A 14,737-nucleotide genomic window follows, 5' to 3' on the forward strand; every position below is an offset into this window, starting at 1 on the left:
AATGGAAATGATTTTCGGACTCAGCTGAATTATGTGGTTATGGACTAGATATGGAGAGCTTTATTGTGGACGTGCCATTCGCTCTGGGCCCATAAATCCAGACTATCGAATTATAGTACAGGTCCCAGCGTCAATTCGTTTCCATTCCGAGTGGCGTATATCGATGGCAAGTCAAGTACTGTCATCTCCAACAGGCTTTCGGACAACAGTATCGAGCTAAGCTATCCCAAATCTATCGGTAATAAAATGCAATCACAATATTATTCATTTGAATATAGACCGGCAGTGTGTGATCACATACCGCAGTATCGGTGGATAATTTTATGCATACTACCGGCTTGTTCTTAGAAGTTTCTTTTTCCAATTTCAGTCCCTGTAGTCCTATTCGGTGGCTGTCCTGTCTTCACCTTACATTTCTCCGTCTAACTCAATGGTAACAGTATCCCCGATGTGGTGACCTGACATTGAATATTCTGATAAGTAAATTGCTCCCGCTCGGATTCTTGTGTAGTAATATATGCGAAAGTCACCTTGGAATCAATTTAATAGTAACAGCGCCTGTGTGGCATCAGCTTTAAACTTGGTCGATCGTTGGAAAGGTCGTGGGAGTCAAGCTGGGTGAGTTGGCAACATCAGCAGCTCTGGCACAACACTATTACTTTCCTGATCTGAAGGCTGCATTTCTTTCCTTCATGGCCGGAAACCGTGTTTGTGTCCCGCCGCCCTATTCAGATTGTTATCTCCAATACTACTTTTGGATGCGTACAGGTACAGAAGAAAGCCCTGACCTGCTCCACCGCTTCCAAAGGTATCAAACAAGCTGCCTTCTTTTCTTCAGCTATTTACTGATGCGTCGCTTGAAACCCACACTGGGGATGAATGCGTCCACTCGCAGGTTTTACTTACACTTACGATGTTGATATACTTAGATGAGAACCTTCCGAAATCATTTTATTCAGCCCATCTAATTCAGCTTGGCAATTTAGCCTGCACTTGGCAATTACGAATTACAACAAGAATACCAAGACCACAAGACCATGTGCTTACTGACGAGGTGATCGAGTGTGGAGGAGATAGGGAGAGCATAACCTACCTTTGCAGCCGCATGTATTCCAGTTGACTTGCAGTAAATGTAACAGCGTAGTTTCGGGAATATCGTTCCACCTTTTGCCACCCTATCACATGCGTTGCAGGTTTATCTGGTGTTGATAGAATGTGCATTTTGAACGTCTTTTATTTCACGCTAATTACATCATCAGAGGTCTTCTCTAAACAATGGGAGGCAGTGACGACACATGGGAAGGCCTGAAGGTGGACAGCTTTAGGTTTACGGTAATGTAGTGGTTGCACAAAGTCGCAGTATGGTAGAAAATATCGAGCACTTGCTGATCATATTTGTGGTTCGTTGACAACACCTTACATGCTGTGTTTGACAGTGGACGACCACATGTCTCTCGTATTACCGCCGTGGTTTAAAAATACTCTCAGTTGACAGGATGCAAACGGCCCTTTTTGTTAATATCCTGGATTACTAATTTATGGCTACATTCTAACATGCCTTGACATTTGAAAATGTCACAAGTCTGAAATCCTCAGTTCAGAATCATTAAAATGAATGCCACCGAAACCCAAAGGGACACCATCAGTGAAGTGTGGATATCCAAAGGCTATCTTTTTCAAGTTAAATATCATGAAACCAGAGTAAAGTGTTTGTGATTGAGGAGGGTGGTGGTCTCTTGTGAATGCTTGCTTGGGGGCGACTACCTTAGTTGTTTGGCCCCAAGCATTTTAACCAAATTAACTCATACCTGGTTTCTAATCACCGGTACCTCGGTGCACCCGTTCACAGTTGAAATTTTCCGGAATGTAGACTATGCTGTACCTTGACCATGGAACCTAGCAGTAATGCTGCTGGGTGGTGATTGATATTCTTCTTCAGGTAAGCTGAATAATTTCTTCCTTAAGTTTTCGTTTTCCATTCGGGATTCTTTCATAAACCCGTTATCCCCAGACGTCGAAATTTGTCATGTTTCAGTATACTGACTAGATTGCATGTTATACAGTGTGCCTGCTTATTATTCTCTTGTTGAAGATTACCTTGGATGCCATGAAGGACAGTATACCCGAAGTTGCCCTACAAGGAATTGAATTTTGGTCCACTGTCTGTGACGAAGAAATCGATCTCGCCATCGACGCTGCGGAGTGTTATGAGAAAGGTCAACCGCCAGCTGTATCCAGTATGTTCTACGCTAAAGGCGCGCTGCAGTTCATCACCCCAATATTGATGGAGATCCTCGCTCACCAGGTATTCGTTATTCAGTTCCTCGTTTACTTTTTCTACATAGGACGAGTCAATGGATGATGATGAATGGAACCCAAGTAAAGCCGCTGGTGTTTGCCTCATGCTTTTGGCACAATGTTGTGAAGATGCCATCGTCGATTTGGTGATTCCGTTTGTGAAAGAAAACATAAAGAAACCAGACTGGCGCTACCGAGATGCTGCTGTTATGAGCTTCGGCAGTATTTTGGAAGGCCCCAATCCTACTGCGTTAAAGGTGAGTGACTAGCGAATTTTTGACATTTTCACAATTAGCTTCCACATTTCGGCACAATTATCAAAGCCCCATTTCTTGTGTAAGATATTCATCTTCGTTATCTAACTTAGTTGCATTTTTTGATTGCTTGTACGTCACGTGCCGAGGTGCGCTGTGTGTGCAGGAAATTTACTTTCTAAGACTTGTTGGTGCCGGACGCATCCTGGAACGTCTGGCGCATCATACCTTAGTCATTTGGTCTTTGTTATTATCCTTTTTATTGCTAGCTAGGTTTTCGACACATACTGTTTGCCATGAGTGGTCTGTTCTTATTACTGTCTGTCATTCTAGCCCCTCGTGGAGTCCGCGATGCCAGTTATAATCGAACTTTTGCGGGATGAGTCAGCGGCTGTGCGTGACACGGCTGCATGGACAATCGGTCGTGTTTGTGAAACGCTTCCTGAGGTTGCCTTGCAAGATGTGTATCTAGTTCCCTTACTGAGTGGTTTGGTCGAGGGGCTTTCCTCCGAACCACGAGTTGCAGCCAATGTCTGTTGGGCCATTTCGAGTTTGGCGGAGAGTGCCTACGACGTGGCTTCTGGAGAAGTGGCAGGTGAGATAATTTTCACCTTAATGTGGTCGCACCTAATTGAGAACGTGCTTTTTTACGGTTTTCAAAATCGTTATGCTGCTTTTCCCCAGGGTGGCTGTTTTACGAGACACTGATCTTACTGGTTCAGAATACGACTGACATGAAACTCTAACCGGAAGTATGTGAGTGTGGGGGTAGTTTTGAACTCCCTGTAATGCACATGGGTTCCTATATGTCACGCTTCACGTCAGCACATCACATTCTCAAACGATACCAGGATGCCCACTTTCGTCATATGGTTCGAGAACAGTCGGATCGGAGTTGAATTTCATATACAAATTTTCTGCCATCTTTCAGTTCTGGTTTACGTTTATTAGGTTTCGAAAGTAGCTCAAGATGTTACTGTGAGATACATCATTCTGAAAAGCAGTATTGTTTCCCTGTCAGTGAATACACAATTTGTCGCTGTTGTGCATCCAAAATATGTGAACAAATCTTCTACCCAACGTTATCAAACCTGCATCCAGCTGTTGATATTCAAACAATATCAACCCCGAAACATGGAATTTTCATATCATACTTCTAAATGCAGTTGTCACCACTGGTGTGGCTACGTTAACGTGAAGTATTTTCTTCGGGAAATCATCACTGCAAGTGGCCTCTTTTAAAGTTAGGTTCTCTTGGATGGGCACATCACATCATTGTCTGTTAAACATGAAATGAATTGCTTAAGTCAGTATCACAAATTTGATAAATGTGACTTAGTTCCACAACCCCCTGACCATTTCGTGGTACTTTTGCGTGGATGAGTTCTAGGATTTTCGATGTTTCTTGGGTCAACTGCACTTTCATTGATTTTAGCTGCGTATGATAGAACTCTCTGCAGAATAAGACGGATCAGCAAGACTTAAGCTACTTATCCCGCAGCCGATTCGATGGTGCGCTTTGTGACGGCGTTAATTTGTTAAATTCTTGCAGTATCATTCTGCCTGTGCTCATCGCAATGTAGCTAAAACTCGGTTTGTAAACCTACCTATGCTTTCGATCATAAGGTGTACCAGATTTTATTTCGAATTATCGAGGGTGCCTACACTTCCTTGTTCGAAAGTATATTACGTCATCGTTTATTGCAACGAGATAGATTACGACCATTCGCATCTTGTTCTTTTCGGAAGTTTGTCATTTAGATTAGTGGTCAAATATCCTGAAAGACCGGCAGTGTACAACTTATTTCATAAGGATTTGGTCCAAGTGGTTAGAGTGCGGATTCACTGACCGGAAGGTCCGTGGTTCGAACCCGACATCTGTCTCTCATCTTCTCTTGTCTCGGCTTGGGCAACTTGGCAGTATCCCAGCCCTCGAAACCTTCGGCAAGCCCTTTTTCGGACCAATCTCTGTAGGTAGAGTACAAGAGAAACAGATGGCTACCGCGGTGTGAAGTGGAGGTGACTGAGAACTGCGAATTGCTATGTAATAAGTAACTCGAATATAAAATGCCTCATAGTTTGAACGTGTACAAGCTATGCTGTTAAGTCGTTCACACCTGAAACCCATGAATATGAGGAAGCCTTTTTGGTTGACCAGAGTGCATGTGAAGCACAGTTACATCACTAGAACTTTATATCTTGTGGAATTGAATGATGGGTTGTTTAATTGAGAAAGTGCAATTCGGACAATGTAGGTACCTTGTTTTTATATCGGTAGGGAATGAAAGCAACTGGAGGGCATTCACAATAACTGATGCTACGATGAAGGTGATTGTACGTCTGAAGTTCCACTCTTATTACGGATGCTTATGGCTTGGTGGTTCCAGACGGTACGGTGTCGGTCGATTTCTACATCAAGATAGCTAACGAGTAGAAATAATTCTGTTACAGTGTGGCTGCTCCCATGCTGGTCATGCCTATTCAAAAAGATGACTATTTCTTGAATACTTGTCTACCACACTACCTTGAACGTATACAAGCGTATGCTTGTTAGAAAACACGGGCATAATAGTGGATCTTGTATGGAGCTGAAAAAGCTCCTCAGTCGGAATTTCGGAAGGGTCAAAGAAGGCTGAAATGAAGAAAGTAGCCCTGAATGTGTGGCGAGATCTTTAAAGCAAACATCTGCATGGTTCAGTGAGAAGAATGGAGAGATATCGTCTCTTATTGGCGCACTATAGTCGACGCTAAATATCTCTCACCATTTATGAGTACATGTGCTGAAGTTTGAGTTTTGACGACTGGCTGTCCACGTTTTCTACAAACAGTATTCCTCTGTTTTACAACTGGCATAATCTTTTGGAGGGTTTCACACACAGAAAGGACTCCCAAGATCTTTACTACACATTCCAACATTGATAGATCATGCTGGCGGTTCCGGCGAGCCGAAAACGTACGCACTGTCCCAATATTTCAACGCAATTACGGAACGACTTCTCGCCACATCGAGTCGACCGGATGGTGGACAACACAATTTGCGAAATGCTGCTTATTCCGCTCTCATGGCACTAATGCGCTCCGCCGCTCAAGACTGCTACGGAGAGGTGCAACGCGTCACAGTAGTTGTTCTTGAACGGTTGGAATCAGTTATTGGACTTGAGAATCAGTTGGCCTCCACACAGGACAGAGCTCAGTTCAATGACTTGCAGTCACTGCTCTGTGGAACTTTGCAATCGGTCCTTCGTAAAATCAGCAAAGAAGATGCACCAGCTATTTCGGACAAGGTACTATTTAATTGTTTCTTGTTTATTTCCAAATGCCCGGGTATCCCAGTAGCCAATTCTGATTATGTCCTGTTCCATATTCAATGACTTTCGGGACAGGTGACAATTGCTTTCTCGTCAGATTAGCTTGTGCCCGAAACATATCTAGGAATCCGAGAGTTTCATTCCCTTGATCTTTTTCACCACCACGTAACTGTGGAGTGTAATGTATGCGGTGTACCAATATGCATTCTTCATTACAAACATCGTAAAGGATCTATGGGCCTCGTCCAACCCTCTGTTGTCATTCAGTAATGCGTTTTCCAGCATCCCCGATAATGTGGCCGATCCCCTTTTCACCAGTTAATGCACGGTTTCATTTTGTTGCTTGTTCTCCATGGTTGATCCATTTTCGCCACATTGGTACGCAAGGTATATTCTACCGCGTCTTAGTGTGCGACTGAACAAACAGGGGCGACCCGTAGAAGCAGGCAGAATTCACTTTAACTACTAGATCATGAACTTCTCGGACGAACCGTTCGACTTAAATCGACTAAGGTTTGACTGACCTAACTACACAGAATCTGGAGACAATGAATGCAAAGCATTGGATGTGTTGATATACTATGCTTTAGAGGCACAGAGAACCGACCCTACGTTGCAAAAAGCTAATTATGGGGATGTAGTGCTTGGTTATCGGACCCTTGACTTCAGGAGACCGTTGAGCGGACCGGTCTAGATTTCAAACTCCTATTTCTGCCACTCGTTTAGTTTTTCTACTCTTTGATCCGTGCTCATCAGATCTGCAGGACTCTTCGGGCTAAGCTGAACGCAATAGTATTCAGTGACTAGGACAAGAATAATAGTGGTTTTTTTTATCTCAGTCGTTCTTTTAACTAAATCAGAATTGGCTACCCAGTATAGAACTCCTTCCTAGCGTTTCGCTTAGTTCCCTGGTCCATTCCAAGTAAGGAGCTCTTTTCACAGAAGTGGACACAATGATTAGTGGTCGAAACGGTTAATGACCGCTTCATTTTGGAGAAAATTCTCGGATCTGGAGAAAGTAGATGCAGTTCATCTGGTTGTAACGTCGCTACCCGTTTTTTTAAATAAAATATGATAGGCCAGAATGACTCTAACGATATGAAGTTTTCATACAGTTCCGTATCAAACCGATTAGTTTCATACAACCAAAGTTGCAAACATGAGTCGCAAGGCATTCTCAGTGCATAACTATTTCGCCACCTGCGGCTTTTCTTCATAACATTATTGACGGCAATAGCCTTGCTTTTGTTTAGGGAATTTGTAAACTATTTGGCAAGCTCGTATCTAGAAGGCTATCCTTCACGTTGCCGAATTCGTAAACCTGAGAAAACGACCACATTTTTCGATGTTTTTCTTTGCCGTACAGCTTCTGGTCATCCGCATTATCATACACCAATCTTTAGTACCCTTGGTTTTGAATATCTGCTTCACCGTTTTGCTACTGCATCCATTTCAAGTTTGTGCTTTGTCAACACACTCACTAGAACGAACTAATGACGGTCTGCGATATCGTTTATATCAGCAGGATCACAGCTATCCATTGTATGCTGGTGCTACTGCCTCATGCACATGAGTGGTTGCTTTCTTCCTCTTCCTCCCTTTGTTGCCTATATGACGCCCGACCATGTTCATCTCATAGTTGCGCTGGTTTCATGGACTCCGCTGACGCAGCACTCGATTCGCTTCTAATTGAGCGTCAACAGTCGTACCACAGCCACCAGTGTCTTCTTAATGCTTTCACACCATTTGTGGCTTTTGTGTACGTCTTTTTCACCAACGCTGTCAGAAGACTCCACCGGAACGTTTTGCTGATGTGCTCCATCGTTCACTACTATTCGACTGAGTTGAAGACTCTCAAACCGATATGGTCCGATGATTAAATATGCATGCGGACGAATCGGTAAAGTGAGCGAATTCGCACGTTTATCAGGTGCTGGTGACAAAAATCAAACATACATGTGTGGCGACAATGGCATAGGTGCTTTCCTTATAGATCACGTGTTTTCTGTTACACAATAAGCCAGACTTAGATAACGGATGACATATATCGATGGTGTGACTGTATAAAGATGGGCGTATTAAAAATCCGTTTGCAAAAGCCCCTGTGAGGAGTGGTGGTATGACGTGAGTCTACTATGCACCGTAAACTGACTCTGCATTGCTCCGAAGGTATCGGTGACCGTGACCGCCATACTTCGCGAAATGCTAATGTTTTTCAACCATGTGGGTCACGTTTAAACGCCTAATAGTCAAACAGGGTTTCGCGGAGCTTACCGTCTCGCATACACCCACGCGTCCCACCGCCTTGTTCTGATTTCCGGTTGGTTTCCATCCTGTACTTCTCAATGTGGATCGTTGCTCCGTTGCTTTAGAATGTGTATTAGACCATCTGTTTCCCTGCAGCTCTTCTCTCTTTTCACCGCTTCATCTCACGACTTCAACGTACTTTGTATTTCCTTGTCTAGGTGATGGTAGCGCTCATGTCCATGTTCCGCTCCACAGCCATTTCTGTGGCTGAAGGTAGTGGTGATCAAGCATTGGTAAATGGAGAACGTAAAAAAACTCTCAATCAGGGAGTACATGAAGACGCTTTGCTGGCCGTTTCCGCCTTGCTCGAAGCTGTTGGAGAAGCATTTCTCAAGTATCTGGATGCTTTCATGCCTATCCTTGTCATGTGTTTGCAAAATTTCCGTGACACACAGGTCTGCGTAAATGCCGTTGGACTTCTGGGGGATATGTGTCGTGTGTTGAACAAACACATCGTGGGCCATTGTGAAGGTCTATTTGTCATATTGATGGATATTTTGCAGGTAAGACTGAAGCTATGCCCGCAGCCAGAAACACAAATACAACTTATATATTCAACATATATACACTGGGTGTGCTTGCTTTTTTTTGCTACGTTGTAAGGGAAGTTCGATGATTTCTTGCTCACGGTCATTCCACCGGTTGTCGCCACCACACGGCGACCCTATAAGAGTGATCCTAACCAGGGGAATTAAACTTTTCCCGGGAGTCAGTAACATGCGCAATGTTTCAGGCCGTTCCTCAGAATAAAAGCTATGTATCCCCTTTCCCGTGATGGCATTTTTGCGGGCATTGTAGCTGAAGCGACCGACCATCACTAACTTGCGTTGTTCATGCCTGAACTCGATTTACTTATTTCCTAGTAGTTCATCATACCTCAAGTCGGTTTATGGTCTTTTGGCAAAGTAAGTTTTCCAACCCATTTGCCACCAATGCTTCCATGCATTTGCAATTGATACGCACAGTTGAAGAACCCTTCTTTTTCGTTTCGACTCTCCCACTCCAGAATGTCAATGCAGATAAGTCCCTAAGGCCAGCTATCATTTCCACCTTCGGAGATTTGTCTCTTGCACTGGGCTCGGAATTTCTTACCTACCTTCCGTTAGTAATGGAGACGCTGAAGCAAGCCACTCAAGCCGAAGTCAATCTGGTAAGTTGAAGTAAACTGAAAGTCACTTAGGTTTGACTTACATCGTTTGAATACTTTCTTCATTTTGATTGTTGATTGGTGAGGGTTTATCCAATCTATACGTTTGACTTCAGCCGAAAATAATCTCCCTTGAATGAGCATTGTTTCATTTTTATCGATTGGTCAGTCCATATAACAGAATCTTCTTTAGATCCGCCCAGGGTTTCCAGATGAATCACCTATTCGCTATCAGTAGATGATGCTTGTTTTGTTTGTTCTTACCGATAACTTCATTCATATACATGTAAATTTTTTAGTGCTTTTTAGTTTTACCCATTTTATAAATTTCTGTGCCTGTAACTATTTTATTCAGATAATTGTGGTTAATTGTCACAGACTGACATCGTCTAATGACTCCTGTCATCTTGATAGGACAACATGTTGCACATATTCTTCGGTGAGAATACTCACACAGCGTATACAGGTAAAATGCTCACGTGAAGACTGTGTGATACTGGTGGTACCAGGTGTTGCAGAAGGCTGATATAAAATTCAAGCCGATGTTCACTTGATACTAACGATTGTTATCAGTTCCGATAGGGATTATGTTGACTAACATGAAGGCATACTCCCCTAACCGCGCGCACAACCCCCGCGTCTGTGTGAACAAGTGAGCCTAGGTCTATCCACATGAATACCAACCTTCTGGCACGGAATTGTATTTGCAGATACATATAAGTGTCACTATATTGCAGCTGTGTGCGGTTTCTTGTTTCATTCTGCGATATTCATGGAGGTTATCTGATCACTTCATTGAGACGCCACTGTCAAGCGAGTGAATTGGAGAGCTGTTACCTTCTACCTTTTGGCTTTTGACATGCACATTAGATCTACTTGACAACAGCTTATATGCTCACTTATCTCTCCTTTATTATTCGTTTTTCCTCTAAAAGACCGATCCGGATATGGTTGAATACTTGAATTCGCTACGCACCAGTTGTCTTGAAGCGTACACAGGCATTGTTCAAGGTCTGAAGGGAGACGGGCCCCGTAAGTTCTTTCCTCAGTGGTTTCCCTTGTCCTTCAAATCAAACCCAATTTACAAATTTCTTTGTTTGCTTACAGGAGCAACCGCAGCACTGGAATTTGTCGCCTCCCATGTACCTCATATTCTGTCTTTCATCGAACACATCAATGTGGACTCCATCACAACGGACGAATTGATTTCGGCATCCTGTGGTTTGATCGGGTACGTTTATTCTCTACTTTCAAGCGATTTATGCCGTCTTGTACTGATTCACTTTATGAGTGGCTTCCTATGGTGTCTTGATACTGTCATTTCTCATATCGTGTTGGCTTAGCGTTGCAAATAACGAATCTTGTTACAAATGAATCTGGTGATCACAGCTGATGGACCTTAAACCGTTCAATGAAGGCCGTAACTACAGAAGCTATAGATGCTCTCTTACAGGGTCGACAAACGCACTGCAGTTTAAAGTAGTCAGTAGGACATTTCAGCAAAGTTCGATCGATTTCTATGGGATGGCGACTCTTCAAATTGACTTCGTCGCATCTCAAAGGACGCCAATTTTCATTTGATTTTTGTTACCTAGTAATATTTAGTAACCATTGGGTGCTGTTGATTGGGTCGCGTTAAGAAGTAATGCATAATTTGCGAAACGCCAGTGGAACATTCAACCAAGCTTTGGAGGCGAAGGCATGTTCAGTTTGTTGGGAAATTGGGTAGCCACGCATTGAAGGCGATAGCTTTGATGGACGAGCGCCACCGACTGCGCGATTGGGTCATTTTCATCGGTGACATTAACCACTGGTGATTTGAGTCCCAGGGCCCCCATCCAGGGAGGCGGCGGTTGCCCACCCGACCAAGTTTACTGGTTAGTGTTTTCGTAATTTGTTGTCAGGTCATATGCTGCCCACCTCTCGGTCGCTTCCACTCAGCACAGGGCTGAGAAAAACGAGCTTTGTGAGGCAGACGGTCTTCTGGCATGCGGGGTACATGAGCCAACCAGCGCAACCTATGAAGCGTGAGTAATTCATCTACCGCGGGAGAGTTCCTTCTTCCTAAGACCATCTGACGTACACCAGCATTACTAATTCGATGTTCCCACCAGACCTGACCAATGCTGCGGGGACACCGATGATCAAACACTGACATCTTTCGTATGTTTTGCTGCGCGTGGAGGCCAGACGTCGGATCCACAAAGCAGTATGGATAGCAACGCCGTAGTGTAAACTGTTCATTTGACAGACAAGCTCACGTTATGTCGCGCCATAACTGTCGGAGATTGGCGAAAGCTGCCCTGGCGTTTCCGATTTGAGAAATAATCTCATCTCCAGCCAGTCCACCGGAACTGCCCAGGTAAACCAATTTAACTACCACGTCGATTGGCTCACCTACAAGCATGGGGTGTGGGTGTGATCCCACCCAGTCTTGTAGTAGTACTTTACACATTGTAGGTGTGAAGTGCATGCGAAACCGTACCGAAGTTGTTTAGGTTATTCAAAATTGTTCGCATTTGGGGAGGATCGGAACCAAGGTGAACAGTATCGTCTGCATACTCAGTGTTTGTGAGTGAAAGTCCCATGATCATTTCCTCTCCCGAGGCTTCAGAGGCCTGCGGAGAAGTTTCAAGCAGCGTATCAATAACAAGGTTGAAGGGGTAAGGGAAAATGGGGCAGCCTTGTCTCACACCACCGGATGTGGTGAACTCAGGTGAAAGCTTCCCGTATACTCGTACGCGCCCACAGGAGTTGGGATACAGTACCCTCATAAGGGAGGGGAATCTTGAAGGGACACCTTCCGTCGCCAGACACTGCCAAAGTTGCTGACGATACCCGAAGAGAGAAATGTGGCTTGGGCTCGTCCCAAATGGCTTGAAGAGCACGACCGAAGTAGGGTCTTAATGCGTGTTTCGGAGACACAACATACATCGGTAGAGGGAAAGTTCGGTTTCAGCATTGAGTGCGGACATTAAAGGCTGTAACGTGGATCAGATCTTTTGAGGTTAGTAGGTGATTATTTTGGTTTATTTTTCTGGGCGATGTTTGATACACGGGACAGTGACTAGGAAGTTGATTGCACTGCACTGTACGATGGGTTGGGAGGGAATGAGGGGGAAGGTCGGTGAGCGAAGAGCTGCAAGAGCACATGATGCTTCCCGGTTGGCCAGGCCAAAGACGGGGACTTAGTTGAGGTATGTCATCTTGAGCCTTTGACTCAAAAGTCTGATCCACGAGGCAGTGGGAGGATGTGGAGTTTTGTTCTAGGGCCATGGCCCTAGCCTCTGAATCAAAATTCTGGATCGCGAAACAGCGGCTGTTAGGATTTTCTTGAGGAACCAATGACTCAATATTCTGACCTACTTGGTTCTAGAGGGTCGGTTTTGCCACGAGGGCGCAGATAGTAGGGCATTACTGTCTCCTAAAGCGGTTGAGCACAGCATTTTCCTTTTGAGCAGCACCGGACTCTTTGGTTCTAAAAGTATTTCGACCGTATTGAATAATGAGCCGGTGGTCATGGTCAACCGTTGGGTGATCGGAGAGTGTGCGGTTTTCGGAGGCGACCTTTTCTAACCCATCCTTCCTCGGGGGAAGGCAGCATCGCTGCTCTCAAATATGGACGCGCTTCGAATCCGACCTCTATATCTCTACTTCTAGCTAGGCTTGGGCAACCTGGCAGTATCCCAGCCCTGGTGCTTCCTATGGGTGGCACGGTAGATGGGCGCCGAAAGGGCTTTACAGCCGAACGATTTCGGTTTTCGATTTATGGCGAGCTAAAGATAGCGTTGTGGTTGCAGGAAATCTGAGTGCACAGTTGCGCGGACTCCACTCATCCGACGCTCAGCTGGATGGTCGGTTTCTATTGCACTCGGTACGTGCGGGCGATGACGAACGACTGTTTCAGCTGTGCACTAACCACAGACTGTTTTGATGCATTCCTGTACTTCGGAGTAACAAATCGTCTAGCTACGTGGTGCCCTAAAACAGTGCGAGTTATGGACCAAAACTGATCACATCGCCCTCAGTTACGGATGAGTGCTACAGCGATTTTTTAGATTTTAAGAAACCTTTTGAGCAAAACTGTTTGCGCATGTTGATTTTCGGGTTGAAGGGAGCTTCTCATTTCATTTATCTTAAACGGATTCAGAAGTCAAAATGTCGGTTATGCAGCAGTTTCTTTCCATAGGTTATGTCTGAAAATAATTCTCGCATGACAAAACCGCGCTGTCCTTTTCGTACTTATCACCAATTGTGATGCATATTTTCCGTCCATTTTGTACTGTTTTGTGAGATCATTTTATCAATTACCCGTACTTTTGGTCGAATCACACTAGTCTAGGTTACTCATTTTTTTCTAGTTTATACAACACCACTACAAGAAAATCCAAACCAGTTATGATGGGAATAAATTTAGCTCTGTCATTCTCTTGCCATTCACTTTTCCATTTTTTATGTCCCCCTGTTTCAGAGATCTGGTTTCTGCATATGGCGCTAGCATCCTTTCCCTCGTTGACGTGGACTCCATAGCTAATGTGCTCCAAAGAGGCCGACGCGCCAAGTCATCACGGACCAAGAACTTGGCTGTTTGGGCGACCAAAGAGATACGTAAACTCAAGAATGTTGCGCACAATGTTGATTTAGCAGCAGTTTCCGGGTCCTCTGTAACACCGTCTGGCTGTTCAACTGCGCAGGCGTCTTAGCTAGGCATATATGGACCGAAGATCAGGTAAGTTAGATGCCACCTATTTTTCATATTGTTATTCCTTGTTCACTATCATAAATGTCCAGTTGCCAGCCTAAAGTATTCCTCGTTGGCTAGTTCAAACAGCGGAATGCTAAGAGCCTATGCTTGTGGATTTCGATTCCATTCTGTGCCATGGTTTAGCAACGAACTGACTTTCGAATGTCACACATGCTTTTTCAGTAATACTTCCAATTTGATCACATTGACGTGATAGCTTTCCGGGCATCACTGGCATAATCAACAGTCTGTTTTAAAGGACGTTCATTAGTCATAGTCGCTTATGTTAACCGATACTTTGGATAAATTTCGCGGTTCGAGATCATGTTCTTGCCAGTTTTGTCTTTAGATATCCCAGACGCTAAAAATGACCGCTTGAGCCACCTTGTTTAATGTATTATCTTTCCCGAAAAAGCTACACTCATGGTCATACCGCTAAGATTCCTTACTTAGTGAAATTCTCTCGCATCTTCCTTGGGACGCTCGATGTCTTGTTCTTGCCGGAGGCTCAATTCTTCACGTGTGCACGCCGGTTTCGCCTCTTGATATTGTGTTCCACAGTTTAAGTGCCGCCGGCGATTCTCTTGACACGTCAGTTTGGCGAGCCTTAATGAATGCTGTCTTGCTTTTTTGACTCACTAATTTTTGGTATCCATTTTAGCACAGTTTAAACAAGGTT

At 44.3% G+C, this 14,737-nt stretch overlaps 3 protein-coding genes across 3 annotated transcripts in view; all 3 read left to right on the forward strand.

Moving 5' to 3' along the window:
* Nucleotides 1-10,645, forward strand: part of T265_13230 (hypothetical protein) — a gene marked incomplete at both ends in the record, with an annotated part of 17,167 nt that extends 6,522 nt beyond the window's left edge. The window contains 8 exons of the mRNA XM_009167880.1: nt 2,093-2,305; nt 2,346-2,555; nt 2,886-3,147; nt 5,475-5,836; nt 8,326-8,670; nt 9,174-9,317; nt 10,250-10,346; nt 10,422-10,645. Coding sequence (XP_009166144.1) covers nt 2,093-2,305; nt 2,346-2,555; nt 2,886-3,147; nt 5,475-5,836; nt 8,326-8,670; nt 9,174-9,317; nt 10,250-10,346; nt 10,422-10,645 — 1,857 coding nt within the window. The remainder of the gene's footprint in view (nt 1-2,092; nt 2,306-2,345; nt 2,556-2,885; nt 3,148-5,474; nt 5,837-8,325; nt 8,671-9,173; nt 9,318-10,249; nt 10,347-10,421) is intronic.
* A 2,520-nt stretch (nt 10,646-13,165) lies between these two features.
* T265_03383 (hypothetical protein) lies at nt 13,166-14,017 on the forward strand (the record flags this gene model as incomplete). Its single annotated transcript, XM_009167852.1, has 2 exons — nt 13,166-13,287; nt 13,786-14,017. 2 exons carry the CDS (start codon nt 13,166-13,168, stop codon nt 14,015-14,017), a joined length of 354 nt encoding a protein of 117 aa, XP_009166116.1.
* A 10-nt stretch (nt 14,018-14,027) lies between these two features.
* T265_03384 (hypothetical protein) overlaps nt 14,028-14,737 on the forward strand; it is a gene marked incomplete at both ends in the record, with an annotated part of 27,152 nt that continues 26,442 nt past the window's right edge. The window contains one exon of the mRNA XM_009167853.1: nt 14,028-14,043. Coding sequence (XP_009166117.1) covers nt 14,028-14,043 — 16 coding nt within the window. The remainder of the gene's footprint in view (nt 14,044-14,737) is intronic.

Source organism: Opisthorchis viverrini, assembly GCF_000715545.1.
Source record: "Opisthorchis viverrini unplaced genomic scaffold opera_v5_48, whole genome shotgun sequence".
NCBI lineage: Eukaryota > Metazoa > Platyhelminthes > Trematoda > Opisthorchiida > Opisthorchiidae > Opisthorchis > Opisthorchis viverrini.